The sequence below is a fragment of the Octopus bimaculoides genome, chromosome 18 (genome assembly GCF_046866305.1).
Source record: "Octopus bimaculoides isolate indiv1 chromosome 18, ASM4686630v1, whole genome shotgun sequence".
NCBI lineage: Eukaryota > Metazoa > Mollusca > Cephalopoda > Octopoda > Octopodidae > Octopus > Octopus bimaculoides.
In genome coordinates, this window is record NC_142945.1 from 35,625,264 (window position 1) to 35,644,548 (window position 19,285).

Genomic DNA, 19,285 nt, shown 5'->3' on the forward strand with positions numbered 1-19,285 from the left:
TATATATATATATATATATATACAGTAATATATATTATATATATATATATATATATATATAGTTATACATATTATATATATACACACACAAATTCATATATATATATATATATATATATATATATATATATATTATATATATATATATATGGAAGTATGGGTACAGCACATCACCAACTGTATAAACAACAGGAAATATGAAAACAAATGAATTAAATACGCAAACAACGAGAGAAAAATGGAAACAGGACAAGTGAACACAGAGTATGACCCTTCATCAGTTGTCGGCTGCCTATCTACTCCTCATTTTGAACATTCAAAGATAATATAAGCCTTCAAAGACAGTTCCTCCCATAAATTCTTAAATGAAATTTAGGATTTATGGAAGGTCAAAGTTGAGAACAAAAAGAGGACAGTGGAGACATACAAGGAAACCAAACGAAAACAAACATGGAGGGTTGTTAACCAGAGTGAGAAGAAAATAGGGAACGCTGGGAGAAATATTTTCTTTGAAAAGAGAAAAGATAGAAAAGAGAGAAAGAAAATGTTCAGTCCTTTGAACGTCCATGCAGGAAAAGAAAGATGGTCACATGAGGAAAAGGAAGATGGACGATGGTCATGTGTGAGCAATGAGAGAGAGAAAAAGAGAAATAGGGGGGAGAGAGAGAGAGAGAGAGAGAGAGAGAAAATGGTGAAAGAGGGAGGGGGAAAAGGGGAACTAGAGAAGGATGGAGGAAGAAAACAATATAGAGTAGAGTCGCATCAAAAAGGCTAAGATAAACTTACTTGGAAATGGATGCATGGTGTTCAATTAAATAGATATAATATAAATGATATATATATATGCATATATGGGTACAGCGTGCACCAACTATGTAAACAGCATGAGATATGAAAACAAGTGAGTTAAATATGCAAACAAGCGAAAAAATGGAAACAGGACAATTAAACACAGAGAACAACCCTTCATCAGTTGTCAGCTGTGTATCTACTCCACTCTCTGTCTCTCTCTATATATGTATGCAGTTATAATATATATATATACACATATATATATGTATATACACATATATGTATGTAACAGTCAGTTATCTGTAAGTCAGCATATCAATATAAAAGTATACACACACACATATATATATATTGTACTGTACTATACTATGCTATACTGCTATGCTATACTGCTATGCTATACTATACAGTTGTTATTCATGGGAATAATTTTATAACTAATAAAATCTTCAGCACTGCTGTTTAAATTATGATCATAAGGTCAGGTAGATTAGTAGACAAAACTATAGAACATTATAAGAATAAATTCACTCACCCCTGCACAACAGATACAGCACCTATGAAATATATACAAAATTCGCATTTCATACATTTGAGAACCAGTGTAGTCTGGTTACAAAATATATGACGTTATGAATGTATCAATAAAACAAACATGAAATTGAATATAACTTGTACCACACTTATCTACAAATTCTTTTTTAGGATATAGCTCAATAACACCAGAATGTAAACTATCCTTACTAGTGTAAAACTATAAAGTCATAAATCATGAAGCGTATTTGATGCAGACAATGTAACATAAAAATGTTAATATTAGTGCAGAAGTGCTAAAATGCATAACTCAGACTGTTTACTTCAGATGCACATGTCCATCACTTTCTTCTCAGTTGACCATGCATTTGCAATAAGAAACCATTACAACTCATTATAGTGCAGTACTTAATGAGTTGAATGACTATAGAAGCTTTATTAACAGCAAAATACGAACCTAATCATGCACAAAGATACATCATATGTGAAAAATATAACACAGAATCTGCTAAAACTTCACATTATAACTTTGAAATCTAGTGTTAATGATTTTATTAATTACAAGATTATCCTCAGGAAAAGCATTACCATCACTTGATTGTAAATCCCATGTCCATGATTTTATCATATACAGGACACACATACACACATACATACATACTATGGTAGACATTCCAAAAATTCTCCATTTGAGATTGCACTGTGAATAGATGCAGACACTTGGGTGTATACATCAACAGTTCAACCAACACACCAATTCAGTCACATATTTACAGTCATTAGGAACTCTCTTAACTCAAAATGTCTTTGTTAGTGAATTGTTTGAATTCTTTCAGGAAGAACCTAAATAAAACTCAAAGAAAAATCATACATGTATACATAATCAGCGAACTAATATCTCAGAGACATTAATTCCCTGTAACATAATGCATTGAAGCATTCCCTGATGATCCATTTGGGTTAAGCATCAAACTGCACTTGGAACATCCAATAAAGATCTTCAAAACAGCCACCATAGTAAAATGTATGCAGGAACAAATAATATAAACTTTGGTAATTTCTCCTATATTTACTTTATATATCATAGCAAGTGATACAACTAAGTATGGTAGTTACTTAACCAGTGTACTAGGAGCCAACTGGACGATGATAATCTATGTAGAACTCTAAAGTTAACAGTAGCAGTTGCACATCTATTTGTACACTCAAGATACACTATGTGTGTGTGTTTGTGCAGTGGGTGGGGGTATATGTCTATTACAGTTGATGAACAAAAGCAATGTTGGTTACTGCTCTCCAAGCCAATTTTTCACAAGGTAGTTACTCACAAACTGGTTATTTCAGGGTCTTGACAATTAGGGTTTTATCTTCTTATTGATTTTCATTGTTTTCGAGGATTTTGTGGTTATGCAATAAAAGTGATTATTTTGGTTGCTGAGAAGAAAATTGTAATTGTAAAACCACAATCAAGGATAATCAATACATCAGTAATTGTATCATATATATCAGGCTCCTACAACTAGTGGAAGGAATGTGTATCCTATATAAGCTTTACAGACAATTCATTTAATAGCTGATTATATTAGCACACAAGTTCTTTCATACATGATTACAAAGAAAAAAATACTACTTGGCTTTCAGAGTACATTTGTTAAAAGATAAAAAAATAAGCCTCTTGATGTTTGCATGCTCTGTCTTGGACTATAACACTCAAATGTAATAACAGCTAAAGATAGTACAATCCATGTTTGACTGAGAAATATTATAGCACATTTCACACCAATTATGAAAACAAAAACACATTTAATGTCAAGTTATAGACATTGTAGGAAATTTGGACTTTCTCTTTGGGAGGCAACAAATAAAGTGCGTGTGTTTCTATACATCATATAACAATCTGTCATCATATTTTTTGCTTCATGAACTACAAGAAAATGCTCTGAAGATGGTTCTTTTCAATGTCTTCAATACTAGTATAAAACTGAAGAATTAAATTTGCTACAATCTACAGAACTCCATGTAATTGTGTTTGAGCAAAAACAAAAAAAAAATCAATTTATCTACCATTATCTGCAACTTCTTGGAAACAATGAAGTAAAAGTAACTGCAAGACTTATGTATACACACACATGCACATGGTAAGCTAAAAGTGATGCGTCAAACATTAGACCTTTTTTTTATTACGTTAACCATTCAGCATGCCCTTATTCAGTGTCCAGCTATCGCTGACTTGTGGGGTTATGTTGAACAGCTGATGTTATGTGTGGGTTGGATCTGGCTGTTGGCCAAGTCTGTAGTGATGATTGCACCACTGCCTTCCTTCAATTGGGCAGATAAGGCAGTTTTCCTTTGCCTGGTGGCTGTGACAAAAGAAGTTGTTTGGTGGACAAGGTTGAAAGGCATGAGGATAGATACATTCCTCTTTGGTAGAGCTCTCACTGACTTCTTCAAGTTTCACTTGAAAAAGAAATTGAAAGTGGAGAGGGAAGCATTGTCTTCAAGTGAGTTTATTGAAAGGTGAGTGAAAGTTGTTAAAATAGCAAGAGTGGATGGTACCTCTCTAAGTGTAGACCTGTGAGTTGGAGACAAGGAAATGGAGAGGGCACTTGCTCCTGGGGTTTCAGGGAAATCTTTGACAGTGGGGTTCCTCAGTTATCCCTAGAGGCCTTCCTGTATCAGGAGGGCCACATCTCTATCATCCTCCCTGCCACCTTTTTTTAAAGCTTTTTATGCTATGCATATGTCCCTTCTTTTTCACTGTATACTGAGTATACTTTCTTTCTTTCTTGTTTTTTTTAGGATTTACATATAATGATATGTAAATCCATACACTTTACGTCTGTCTTTGTATTGTCCCCTTCATCCTTTGCTCTGTTCAACATTATTTTATTGATCTTATTCAATTTTAGAAGAATTGAAGAAATTCTGAAGTGTACTAAACGTATTTTGTGCATGATTTCGGCCCACCCTGTACATATATATGTATGTGTGTGTGTGTGTACACACCATGCTATACAAGATACTATGTGAATGTGTGTTGTGCACTTTATTGATTAGACAAAATGAAAGACAAAAAAGAAAAAATAGCTTTCAGCCATATTATTGTTAGAGAAATTTTGGTAGAGCAATAACTATATTGAGTCATCAACAGAGGAAATGTTTTCTTGGGCTCTCGTGTTTTTAATCCTTTTCATGAAAACTGTTATGATATATGTTCATACATATTTTATATGGGCATGCATAGCTATAAATATGTACATACATATTTACTTATAACAAAAAATATATTCATGCATGTAGAGGCAAGACATGGCATGAACTAATGTACATGTACATCTGTATGCATATCTGCATATGTATATGTATGTGTGTTTATGTATACATACATAGATATATATACAGATACATATGTATGTATATGTGGCTGTATATATATATATATATATATATATATATATATATATATATATATATATATATATATATACATACATACATACACACACACATGTATATAGAGTATATATATAAAATATTACTTTCTAGTAAAATAAAGCACCATAAAGGTAGCAGTATAAATATAGAGTAGTGGTACAACAAGGCACCAATGTTTACTGAAAATAGGAGTCAAGACATTTACGATGCTATAGTAAAGCTTCAATGTGTATATACTGGCAAAGACGTGTGCAGGCAGTGAACATAAAATATTCTGTCTTATCTCTACGAAGAACATTAGATAAATTGTCAACCCAGAATTGGATAATCTAGTACTTAGGTTTTGGACTCTTCAAAGTAGTCCATTATTAATTATGCACCATCGTAAAATATTGGTAATTCTACATGTGATCTTTGCCTTGAAGAAATGTATTATGTAATTACATGTAAATTAATTTTATTGAATTTTAATGGGAGCTTTGCAATAAAATGTTGCCATAAATTTTGAAAGATATTCAGATATTCCAGTTCTCAATTATAATTGCTTCACATATATTATATAATAAGGTTAACTCTTCTGAAATGTTTACTGCATTTCATAAATAGATGAACAATTGATGTGATGTAAAATCTCTATGTTTCCAGTTGTGATGAAGTAGAATTCTTATGTTTATTTTTTATTCCTTGGTTATCCAGTGACGTCACCAATATTTGAATACAAAAGTAGCCTTTTTTAGATTATATTTCTCTATATGTTTCTAAATGTCAAAATGTAGAATTCACATGTTTGTTTTTTATAAATTTATTATCCACTGACATCGCCAAGAGTTGAAAACAAAAATAGCCTTCTTTAAATATGCTATATTATTATTGTTGTTGTTATCCACTGACGTCACCATTAGTTGAATACAACAGTGTATTAGATCGAATTCCCTCCAAGCATTCTTTTTGTAGGCATTTGTTTACTGGTAATATTTCATATATCCAATTTGAATTTCTCTAACATTGCTTTGATAATGTTGTGTTAACATATATTTTTTAAATATTAATTTTAATATTATATATATATATATATAGGAAAATAAATAATAATAATAATAATAAGGCAGAATGCTAAACTGAAAGCATATTTTAATATAGATGTGCATAAGGAGGATTTAAAAGGATTTATAACCGACTTTCATTGCATGGCAAATTTTGAAGAAGAGGGGAAATGAAAATAATATTTTTTACAAAAATATAAAAAATATATAAAAAAATAAATATACCAATACATTATATTGTCTTTGACTTTTTAAAGTTCAATGGTAATCCATATAGATAATTGTTAGGTAGATTAGGATGCATGGAATTAAGAATCGTTTTGTGTTTAAAAAAGGCTGAGAGTTTATGTGTTAAACAGGAAGTGTGGTGTCAAAACAGGACGTGTGTGTAAGGGAAGACAATTCATACAAACTCCTTGGTGACCATATTCCCTTCTCCCGCCTACCCATTGAAATATATATAAATTTACTTCTTGTTTCTCTAAGAACAGACATAAAATTCCTGTTGACAAAGAGTCCAGAACTCCAACTAAAGAGTATAAAACCCACAGAATTGTCTTCCCTTACACATACTTCCTGTTTTGACACCACACTTCCTGTTTAACACAAACTCTCAGCCTTTTTTAAACACAACACAATTCTTAATTCCATGCATCCTAATCTATCTAACAATTATCTACATGGATTACCATTGAACTTTAAAAAGTGAAAGACAATATAATGTATTAGTATATTTGTTTTTATATATATTTTTTATATTTTTGTAAAAAAATATTATTTTCATTTCCCCTCTTCTTGAAAATTTGCCATGCAATGAAAGTCGGTTAGAAGTCTTTTTTAATCCTCCTTATACACATCTATATTAAAATATGCTTTCAGTTTAGCATTCTGCCTTATTATTATTATTTTTTTATTTTTATTTTCCTATTATTTCTCCACGCACGGTTAACACAACTCCACCATTTACTGACATATATATATATATATATATATATATATATATATATATATATGTATATATGTTAATACAATAGAAACAATTTTCGGCTTTATAGGGCGTACAATAAAGATGTAATTTCCTCTATATGTATATTTTGTTGTCAAATACTCTAGGTTTCTCAAATTTCTACCAAAGGATATTTGGAATTACTTGTCACACATGAAGATTTACCTTGGACATGTATTCTGCTTACATTTAATGGTTGAATATTGTGAACCAAATTCTTTTAAAACTAATTGCTTTATTGATATCTGCCTGAATTTTTTAGTCTCTTTTTTTCTTCTATATATCTATAATCTATGGTGGTTCTCCCACATGACCACAACCACATGGCTGAAACAAATAAAAAAAATAAAAGAATGTATGTATATGTACTGTATGTGTGTATGTGTATGTATATATATATATATATATATGTGTGTATGTGTACATATATATGTATATATTTATATATATATGTATATCTATCTATCTATCTATCTATCTATCTATCTATCTATCTATCTATCTCTCTCTCTCTCTCTCTATATATATATATATATATATATATATATATATATACACACACACACATACGCATACACACAAATGTGTATGTATGTACATACACACACATGCATACATATTGATGTAAACAACTGAGTGTTCTCCACTGAAGCGTTCTTCTCAAAAGAACAAACTCTTAATGTTTCTTATAACATCAAATTTTATTCCACTGTTTGAACTCTTTGTTTTACCATTAACCCTCATAGATCATCACTAGTTTCTTCAAATTCTACTGTTTACTAAACATAATGTAGCCTATGGCTGATGAGTAATGTCCATAGTCCTTCCAGCCCTACATTGATAATGAAATTGTATTAAAGAAGTTAATACGAAGTGAACACATGAATTCAAGGAGACTGCTTGTGTTATGCATCTTAGGTAGAGGATCATTTTAACAAAATAACCCTTTCATTAGAGAGAGCAGATATATCCATTCAAAATTTCATTGCCCTTAACTGAGGAAGGCAGTTTTATATAGCAATCTATTTTTTGTTGAAGAATGTCATGTTTGAAACTACTTTTTGTTGAAGTATGTCAAGTTTATTAAGGCAATATGACTTGCAGAAAATACCAATCCTGTTTTTTTCCTGTTTTTCCTTTTTTTGAGACGATGTTTAGCATCATTACAGGAATTTAATTTCACAGTTAAAGGATTCATTTAAAAAAGAAGGAAATACTTTTAGGAGACAGCCGTTGAAATGTATTGGAATGACTATCCTTTGAAGAATAAGATTAATATGGCTAATATCCTGATATTTTATTAAAACTCAGGAACTTTTATGTAAAGTATAAGCAAGGGGAAAAGTTTCAGAAGGATACAAGTTTGGAGAGAAATGTTAAATAAGTATATTGACGTAGAAGAAGGAGTGGAAGAGGATTGGGTTTCAGTGGATGTTTTGCACTTGAACAGTGTAATGAGGAACAGTTGGCCTTGTATTAACAGATTGGATAGAGACAATAAAGCTGTATTTAAGAAACTGTTGAACTTTATTTAGGTGTGACTTAGAATATGAGTGTATGTAGTGAAAGAACTATCTTACATGTGAACATTACCCCTGTCCATAATCTGGACCTGAAAAGGAAACTAAATTTCAGGGATATGACTTTTGTCTTAGGTTTATCTGAATTTCTCTGGTGAAAAATTATAATAATAAAATAGATGATGGGATTAGGAATAAAAGTATTAATTATCTAGTGTAGTAGTTTAGGGGTGAATATAAACAAGCAAATTTTGAATCAAGCAGAAAATAAAAACTTCTCAAGTAGGAGGAAGTGTAAGATAATATCTGTGACATAGACAATGGAATGAGAAACCAGTCCTGTAGTTTTAATGAAGAGTTTGGTCATATATTCTGAAAAGGTTATCCAATGCAACAGCAACCTCAAAAAGATAGGAGGGTTCAGCAACTAACTAAAATGTTGTGATTACTGCAACCATGATGGGGACAGTAGTTTGAATATAACAATGCATGCTGTTGTCCCAGTTTTTGTCTTTATAAGTCAAAAATAAATGAGTAATATCCAATATCTTTGTGGAACTCCCAGATTAGTGCATTTGATGGGCATGTGTGCAGTAAAATCATGGTAAGAGAGAGATATGCAGTTTTGGTAATGAAAGATTGGTGAAGTGTTTAGAAAGAGATTTGGATGGTCAGACATAATAGGAATCATAAGAAAAGGAGAATCATAGCAGTAGCTGTGTGTTCATCAGAGTAGTAAAGGCTTTTACAGGAGTTAAATGTGCAGCAGATAGAAATAGAGCATCTCTGTCAGCTAATGGTTGCAGTATGATGATGAACAAATCTTGACCTATTATGGTTTTTGGTTTCAGTCTTATATATTTGTGTCACCATATTATGTGACTTAATTGATCTTCGTACAGGCTCAAATATTTTCTGACTTTAGAAAAGCTCTTAATTTTTGTGATGCTGTTTGTAGGAAGCTATATTTATGAGTTTTCTATGTGAGATCATTAGAGTTTATGAGGATTAACACTTGCAGTAACTTTGAGTGAATTAGTTGAATGTTGTACATGTCATTGTACATGTATATCAAGAGTACAATACAACAGTGTTTCCTTGATTTGTGTAGTTAATGTGTCTCTGTGATATTCAGAAAGACTACACTCTAGGCACAGGTATGGTTGCGTAATAAGAAGCTTGTTCTGTTGAGTCCTACTGCATGGCACCTTGGGCAATTGCCTTCTAGCTTTGGGCTGGCCAAAGCCTTGTGAATGGATTTAGTAGAGAGAAACTGAAAGAGGCCCATCATGTGTGTGTGTATATATGTATACATACATATATATATATATATATATATATATATATATATATATATATATATATATATATATATATATATATATATATATATATATATATAAGCAAATCTATGAACAAAAGGAAAAGAACAACAAAAATCAGTTTTGTGTACACAGTGATAGATAGATTGACAGACATGTGTGTGCCTTTGTGTTTGAGTTTGTCCCTCTCCACCACTTGACAACTGGTGTTGGTTTGTTTATGTCCCTGTAACTCGGCAGTTTAGCAAATGACACCAATAAGATAAGTACTGGGCCTATAAATATATAAGTACTGAGTTTCATTCATTTGACTAAAATCCTTCAAGGTTGTGCTTCAGCATGGCCACAGCCTAATGACTGAAACAAGTAAAATTATGTTGTATCTCATTAAATGATTTTTTTCCAGCTCTTTGTTCATGTAGGCAGTGTAGATTGGACGGAGGAATTCTTGTTGGCATCAGGATGGACATCCAGCCCCAGAACCCATGCCCAAATAGACAATTGGAGTCTGGGCAGCTCTCTGGTTGACTAGTTCCTGTTAAACTATCTAACTCATGCCAGCATGGAAAACAGATGTTAAATGATGATGATGATGGTGGTGGTGAGAATGATGATGATAGAAATAAGTGTTGTTAGTAGAATAGAAAGAAGGTCTTAATATCCAGAAGGAAATGTTACAACTGATAGAATATTGGTCAGAAAAATCCCCTTTGGGATTACAGTGATGCACCTTCCAATCTGAGGGAGGAGACTCATAGGTTGACAACTTCTGCAGCATGGAAGGTGTGCCAAAATATTTTCGGCGCTTTGAGACCATGACCTGTTCACTTACAAAATTCCGTGCTGCATGGAATTTTGTTAGTGAACAGGTTGTGGTCTCAAAGCGACGAAAATATTTTGGCAAATTAAATTTAAACGTTGAAGTGAATCTAACGGTTTTTGTGTATTTCTTAAATGGCTTATAAACACCTTCCACACTGCAATTGTTTTCGTTCCAGCACACGATCTGAGATCAGGTCACTTGCTATGCAAGTACATCTCCGTAAGCCAGTTTATGAGATTATCTTAGGTTTCCTGTCTATAAAGGGTTTGGTTTTATGGCGTATTGTCAGATCCCAAAAACCTGTTAGCCTATGACTTCTTAAAAATAAGGAGGGGGAAATGCCTCACTACTCAAAGGTAACATTACTGACACCACCATCACCTTCAGAGATGCCAACACCAGCAGTCCCAGCTCCAACAACAACAACAATGTTGGTGGCAGCAGCAACAACAAAAACATCAACACCAGCAGGTACAGCACCAACAATATATGCCCACAGAGATACATTGGATGGTCCAGGAACGCTTTCAAGCAACATCTCTCCAATCACAGGTCCTCTTTCAGAGTTCCAGAAATAAGATACATGGCATCACTGGCCAGCTATGTCTGGTAACTAAGAGGCAATGGGAATCCATACTCAATCTCATGGAAAATCCTCAAGAACCCAGGCCCTTGCATCAATGGGACCAAGCATTGCTAGTTTTGCATACTTGAATATGCAAGAGTACTAAAAGATTTGCTCGAACCAAGGAACATCCTTAACTCCAGAACAGAGATTTTCAGACCATGTTTACATTTCAGGAGATTCCTGCTGGTGTTTTGGAGCCCACAAGATGGCAGCACAGCTGGATATCGATAGCCAATGGCAAAGGGAGATAATCCTCAATTGTTACCTTTGAGTAGTATGGAATTTCTCCCTCCTTATTTTTAAGAAGTCATGGGCCAACAGGTTTTTGGGATCTGACGATACACCATACAGCTAAACCGTTTATGGATGGGAAACCTAAGGTAATCCCATAAACTGGCCTTCCCCATTTTTAATATATACTGCTCTACATCTTAGAGTGTGCTTCTTCTTTCGGATTTAGTCTTACTAAAAACGATATATATATATATATGTGTGTGTGTATAATATACATATACACTATATGTGTATGTATATATATATATATACACACACACCTGCACAAACACACACTCTTATATCTTGCACACACATAAATATGTAGGCATTTTTACATGCCAAAACACTTACACACAAACACTGACCCACAGCATGTCTCATTACAGCTGGATGAAAGAGACAAGATAACTGAAATTAATTAGTCTACATTATAATTATGCTTCATTTATCAGCTGTAGTTATATAATTAATCTACTTCTTTGTGTTGTAATTAATTATTGTCTGTAACTTAATATAGTTATGATTAACAGGTACCTTAACATTTACAAATTTGGTTTTGAAATTGGAAGAAAAAAGTAAAAACACCAAAAACAAAACTATAATAAAGAGAAAAAATATATAATTATGTAATTCTAGAAAAAAAAACTTAGTAGATTTTATTGCTTAATTAGTTAAGTTTCTTTGTAGATTTTTTACTTCATATTCAACAACTGAAAGTCACTTACTGAGGTAAGTATGGCAATTTTGTGTTGTATAAGTCACTGTAAATATGTATCTATGTGTGACAGATGGCTATTTGTATGGCTGCACAAAACAGAGAAAAAAATGTACTCAATGTATGGAGTTAGAGTTTAAGTCTACTTTCGTTTGAAACTAATATTTCACTTTGTTGCTGTATCCACAATACAGGAAACAGAGAATAGCATCAGAATACAGACTTAGTTTTGGACAGATGAATTCATTGTGCAGTGCTTCTCAGTAGACTCGCTTTGGTATTGGTGATATTGCATGCTGTATATTGTGAATGCTATATTGTAGCAGTTTAATATTGCATGTTATGGCATAGTCATTATCTCATTCTTGTACATTCGTATTCATTGATGATATTTTCTGTGTTTCTTGTATTTTGAAGCTTTTTATTAAGAGACTGGATATCTTTGAGGCAATAGTGTGCAGTACTTCAGACAACTTTGTCAATAATTCAAATCTTTACCAGACCAAACAACTCATTCTGCTATGCCTTGTAGGCAATCCTTTTGCTCAAATTACTAAGATCCTTAATCCTAGTGTCTATGACATTAATCACGTGGGAAATAAATCTCACCCTGGATAAGACATTGTGTCTTTACTTTGCAGTAGGAATTGAACTCGGCATTGAAAATTAATGAATCACACATCATTTTTACAGTGTTTTTATTGCCTACAGTTGTAAACTTTTCTCTCAACAACAGCTAGTAAGATTTTGGTGCACATGGGCATTCAGAATTGTGTACCTTAATCAATTATTATTATTTGCTTAAAGCAAATTATGTTACAACAATTGTTGTTGTTGTTGTTATTATTATTATTATTATTATTATTATTATTATTATTATTATTATTATTGTTGTTATCGTTATCTATACTATATATAAAACAGAGATGTGTGTGTAATCGCTTATCACGTGAAAACGGCTTCACTATTTACTTCCATACTTGTGATGCATGAATAATTTGACCTCGGATAAATCTTAGGCTCTTCATTTGATTTTTTTTAATTAAAAATAAATAATATTGCTTTATATTTATGATTCACTTCTTTAAAAAGGTTCCTCAATGTCAACTTCCGGTATTGCACGCGCGCATGCACACGTGTGTCTTTGTAAATATGTTTGTATACATTTATGTGTGTGTTTGTAACAGACAGAGTGTGAGTGAGTCAAGGGGTGTGTTGTCATATGCATCCACCATTTTTGGATGTATGTGTGCGTGTGAGTGTGTGTGTGAGACAGAGTGAGAGCGGTGTGTATGTAGTATTTACTCTCTCTCTCTCATACACAAGCACACACACACACTCACACACAAAGATGTATGCATATTTATGCATGTACGTATACATGACAACAAACCTCTCTCTCTCTCTCTCACTCTCTCTCTCACTCTCTCACTCTCTCTCTCTCACTCTCTCTCTCTCTCTCTGTCACACACACACACACACACGTCCATTTCATCTGATGTGTAATACTGTGTGTATGTGTGTGTGTGTGTGTGCGTGCGTGTGTGTGTGTGTGCGTGTGTGTGTGTGTGCGTGGGGGGTTCCACAATCGCCATTTATTTCAATTACTCTTGTGAGGATATTCACGTAAATCATTTCTTTCATTTAATCCCCATTTTAATTTTCGTAAAAGTTTCCAAGCACCATCATCATCGTTTAACGTCCGCTTTCCATGCTAGCATGGGTTGGACGATTTGACTGAGGACTGGTGAAACCGGATGGCAACACCAGGCTCCAATCTAATTTGGCAGAGTTTCTACAGCTGGATGACCTTCCTAACACCAACCACTCAGAGAGTGTAGTGGGTGCTTTTACGTGTCACCCGCACGAGGGCCAGTCAGGCGGTACTGGCAACGGCCACGCTCAAAATGGTGTCTTTTATGTGCCACTCCCGAGCAACGCCGGGTGCCTCTGCTAGTTATTAATAATAATAAGGCGGTGATCTGGTAAAATCATTAGCATGCCTGGTCGAAATGCTTAGCAGAATTTCATCCAACTTTATGTTCTGAGTTCAAATTCTGCCGTTGTCGACTTTGCCTTTCATCCTTTCATTAGTACCAGTTATGCACTGAAGTCGATGTAATTGACTTAATCCCTTCTCCCAGATTTGAGGCCTTGTGCTTCCAGTAGAAAGGATTATCATTATTATTATTATTTATTATTATGATTGAGTGAGAGAGCAGTGCATGCTGTCAGTGACACTGGGGTAAAATATATGAAGCCAGTATACCCATCATCACTACCTGTCTGATAAGGGTACACCAAGCACATACATCACAACCATATGTGCACGACAAGGTGAACTCATATCAAGATTAACAGTACATGACCCTGGCAGGTGGGGCCCAGTTAGAATTTTCTTCAGGTCGAGTAGCCCAACCCGCTCAAAAGGTCTCTGAATAAGGATTGTTTAAGGATGTTAAGCGAAACACCCATTTCCAGAGGTGAATTATTCAAACCAGAAAGAATTCTTCTTAACACATAGCTGTGATGCTCCCCCACTACTTCTGCTTGTGGTCAGAGATGCACATATTGTCAGCCACCAAAGGACATGCTCAACTGGTTAAGGTCAAACAACTGACAAGCAAATCTGTGGTATGAGCAGAATATTTGCTGTAGTCCATCTTTTATACCAAGACAGAACAGTTAAGATCAAAAACCATGAGAGCCACTGCCTGGTACTGCATCAAAGCGTTTATTAGATTATTATTGTTATTATTATTATTATTATTATTAAGGTAGTGCACTGGCAGAATTGTTAGAATGTCAGGCAAAATGCTTAGTAGCATTTTGTCCGTCTTCACATTCTGGGTTCACATTCTGTCTAGGTCGAATTTGCTTTTCATTCTCTCAGGGTCAATAAATTGGGTACCAGTGAAACACTGGATGGGGGGGGGGGGTCAATGTAATCAACTAGCCCCTTCCCCCAAAATTTCAGGCCTTGTGCCTCCAGTAGAAAGGATTATTGTTGTTGTTATTATTATTTTTATTATTATTATTATTATTATTTTATGTTTGACTTTTGCTTTGCATTTGTACAAGTTGGATCCAAGTCTCACCCAGAGACCTCAAGAGATAACAAGTTAGAAGTTCATGTAGGTGTTATGCCTAGGGTACCATATATTTGAATTTGTACAGTGTTGTTTTAGATAATGTTTTAAAATTTGAGATCACATAGACAGTATTTTACGTAGGATATGGGCAGTTCCCATGAGCACTATCTTTTGAACTTCAGTCATTTTGGGGTTTCCTGGTATCTGAGCTAGGTAGTAATCAGCCCGTTTCGCTGTCATTCCCAGGGCACCTATGACAATAGGTATTGTTTTCGTCTTCAGATTCCACATTTTGCTAATTTCTATTTCAAGATCTTTATATTTGCTCAGTTTTTGGTAGGTCTTGACAGATACGTTTATATCGATTGGGACAGTCATATCAATGAGGAGGCATGATTTTTGTCTGAAGTCTTTCAGTATGATGTCTGGCCTATTTGCATCTATCTTTCTGTCAGTTTGAATTGTGAAGTTCCAGAGGAGTGCGATGTGATCATTTTCAAGTACTGGGGGTGGTTTGTGTTCCCACCAGTTTTTATTATGGGGCAAGTCCAAGTTTTTGCAAATTACCCAGTGAATATATTGTGCAGCTCTATCATGCCTGTTGAGATACTCTGTAGGCGCAAGCAAACTGCACATGGAGACAACATGATCGATGGTCTCATTTTGTTGTTGGCATATACGACATAATGGGGAGCTGCCGTTCTTTAATATGTTGGCCTGGTAGTTCTTTGTAGGTAGGCATTGATCTTGGGCTACTATGATAAACCCCTCTGTTTCTGATTTCAAGCCAGAGGCCATTAGCCATTGATGGGTAAGGGCTTTGTCAATATCTGCATTATTCGCTCTCTTTGGGTATTTGCCATTGAGAGGTTTTCCATGCCAGCTGTAGAAGTCCATGGCCTCCCTCTTTTCTCGGCAGATAAAGACGTTTTATATCTGCCTTATTATTATTATTATTATTATTATTATTATTATTATTATTATTATTATTATTTCCTTTCGTAGACCTTTGTAATGCACTAGACCAGTACTTCTCTCTAGTATCCAAAATACCGTTTTGGATTAGATGTCAGTTCTTTTGAATGTAACTTTTCTCTTGTGGAAAATTGAATTCAGCACAGCATGCCAGCCAGCTAATTTGTTATCAATTTTGAAGTCACAACTGCATCATGTCACATTGCACAGCCTACTTGTAACAAGGTGCCTTTGGCCAATGAGAGTTTAGTGTCTCAGCTGTAACAGTGTTGCAGTATTACAAACTACCAACGTTGTAGCTGTATCTCCCATACTTTGTCCAGTTATTCATCACTGTTCAGTTGTTCCAACACTAATTAACCATGGAAGTTTATAGAAACCAAGCCACTAGTTACGTACCCGTAAATAATGTATGTAAAAACAGCAATTCTTCATAGGTGAATAGTTAAAATAGCTGTTGTATCGTGGCATTGGCCTTGCTGATTACACTGATTTCTTCTCTATTAAATAGGATCAGGCTTTAGTTTTCACATTAAGTGTATTGTAGTATTGACGTTATACCTCTCTGCCCTTGGCTTAAACACTACCAAGATCATCTGCACCTTCTACCTTCCCAAAATCTATAACACTCACATGGACACACGCTCTCACACACACACACACACACGCTCTCTCTCTCACACACACACACACACACACACACACACACACAGAGTTTCTCTCTCTCTCTCATTCTCCGTCTCTGTCTTTCTCCACCTCTCTTTCTCCCATTCTCTCTCTCTCAATTGTTCATGTACTCCCACATTAGTTCAAAGCAGATCATTCATCCCTTCACTACTCAGTCAGTTCTTCAGAAAATATGATTTTGTTTCCTGTAGGACTGCATGTAGTGAGAAACTCTGATTAGTGACTGAATGAATTCTCAATATCAAATGAGCAAATGAAGTCTACTACATTTATTGAACATATCTTCTATCATTTTATTTTTTACCATAATGTATATATATATATGTGTGTGTGTGTGTGTGTGTGTGTGTGTGTGTGCATAAATATTGAACAATGAGAATCAGTGCTCAGTATTGTATTGGTGGATAAAGATTCTTTTTTGTGTATTAAGGCAACCATTAGTTTCAAGATAAGTAACACCTCAACAATTGTGAAGCATTAGTGTTAATCTCTATTTTGTTTTAATCCAAAAAATCAAAGTGGAGACAAATACTGATGTTCCATGTGATAGGCTGGATAATTGTTGAGGTATTCCTTAACATGAAACCAAGGGTAGCCTTAATACACAAACTAAGTATGTATATCTATAATGTATGTATATATGTGTGTAATGTATGTCTGTATGAATGAATGAATGAATAGCACTAATTCTCTAAACATTAAACATCTGTTCTTTGTTATGTGTATAATGTGGGACAAAGCAAATTTTATTTTCAACACACCTGAGCCATTGCTGTCTTTTGACAACTTTAAAAAAATGACGTTTCCTTTTTCTCCCTGGACAAAATACATACATATGTGAACGCATGCACACAGATATATATACCAGTAATCTCCTAAAATAAATTTAATTGATTTAGCTTTAATCTTTTGTTAAGTTGGTCCTGAAGTTAATCAGTTAAAAGAAATACACATGTTACTATGCTTCCTTTATTGTACCAATATATATTTGTATATAATATTTGGTTTGCTTCTTTGAGGTTTTAGTATTTTGATTTACAGCTGATGTTGCGTTTATTGTTGTCATTGTTGTTGTTGGTGGTGGTGGAGTTGTAGCTGTTGTTGCTGCTGCTATTAGAGCTGTTGTTATTGTTAATTAGTGGTTATTATTTTGTTTCAATAACCTTTTGTATACGTTATATATTTTGGAAACAGAAAGTGAAAAAAATTATAAAACAGATTTTCTTCATTAATGCAAACTTTTTTTCTTTTCTTTCTTCTTTGTAGAAATGTTTTAAATTTATGATTCGAGTGTTTATCAAGTCTCTAGTTGCTTTTAATTCTATTAAATCATTTGTAAAGAGAGAATTATTTTACTTGGGTCATTCAGTTACTAATAGCACAATTCTATGATACATAAAAGGTGTATGGGTCCAAGTTTGATATAGTGCTGTTTTTCATTGTTTGTTTTTATACATTATATCTTTTACTGTGATAAAATACTCATGATGTGAAGATACAATGTTTTAAAGTACATAGTCTCCAGTTCAAATCTAAGCACAACTGATATATCATGCTTGGGAAAAAGTTTATATAATGACTCAACTTTTCTTAGTTTTCCCCATTAACTTCATATTTGATAGGGCAAAAAATAAAATGTACGTCTATCGATGGTAATACCATATGAAACAAGTGCAACATTATATAAACATATAAATATGTAAAACAATCAACTGGAAGTACGTGTCACTCTTAAAAAAAAGATGTTACCCTTGCAAAAATCTCCCGCCACCAATGAATAAAAACATGTAAAATATATGTAAAATGACAATGAGAAAAATCCTGTGCAGTGACTAAATATTTCTCCTTTACTGTCTAATACTATTGATATCAAATATTTCTGTTATCCATTAATTTTGATTTTTAAAGTGTTATTCTGTAACTTAACTCTGGTTATTGTTAATCTTTGTCTGTCAATCTTTGTCTAAATGAAACAAGAATATTGTGATATTTTCTAGATTACTGCCATCCACCGTTTCACTTATAAAATGGTGCCAAGCTATTATTCTGTAATTGTAACATGAAAACAAGTTGGTTTTATTTCCTGTGTTCTTTGGAAAAGTTATCACATGACAATGGTTTGGAAATCAAACTCTATTACTATAAATATATTTATGTTGTTAAGTTGGATTCTACCCATGTAATTCCTGCTGTTAATAGTTGTATCTGACATCTTACAATATTTGTTAAAGATAATAAGAAGCTATTCTGTATATAAGCACAAGCTTAGCCATGTTATTGAGACGTTCTGATTTACAACAATGGGGTTCTGGGTTTGATCCCGCTGTGCAACATCTTCTGTAGCCTAAGGGCAATTAATGCTTTGTGAGTAGAATTTGGTTGACAGAAACTGTGTGTATACATTCATACACAACCCTCACCACTTCACTCAAATACA

General features: G+C 33.7%; 1 protein-coding gene across 9 annotated transcripts in view; it reads left to right on the plus strand.

The window, feature by feature from the left end:
* The window catches only part of LOC106867954 (N-acetylated-alpha-linked acidic dipeptidase 2), a 670,339-nt gene that overhangs the window by 422,782 nt on the left and 228,272 nt on the right, over nucleotides 1–19,285 (plus strand). For 4 of the 9 annotated variants that reach the window (XM_089365978.1, XM_089365974.1, XM_089365973.1 and 1 more), the window contains exon 4: nucleotides 12,067–12,108. The exons of the other annotated variants lie outside the window; for them this stretch is intronic. In XM_089365978.1, the coding sequence (XP_089222104.1) occupies nucleotides 12,067–12,108 (42 nt within the window). The remainder of the gene's footprint in view (nucleotides 1–12,066; nucleotides 12,109–19,285) is intronic. 9 annotated transcript variants of the gene reach the window in all.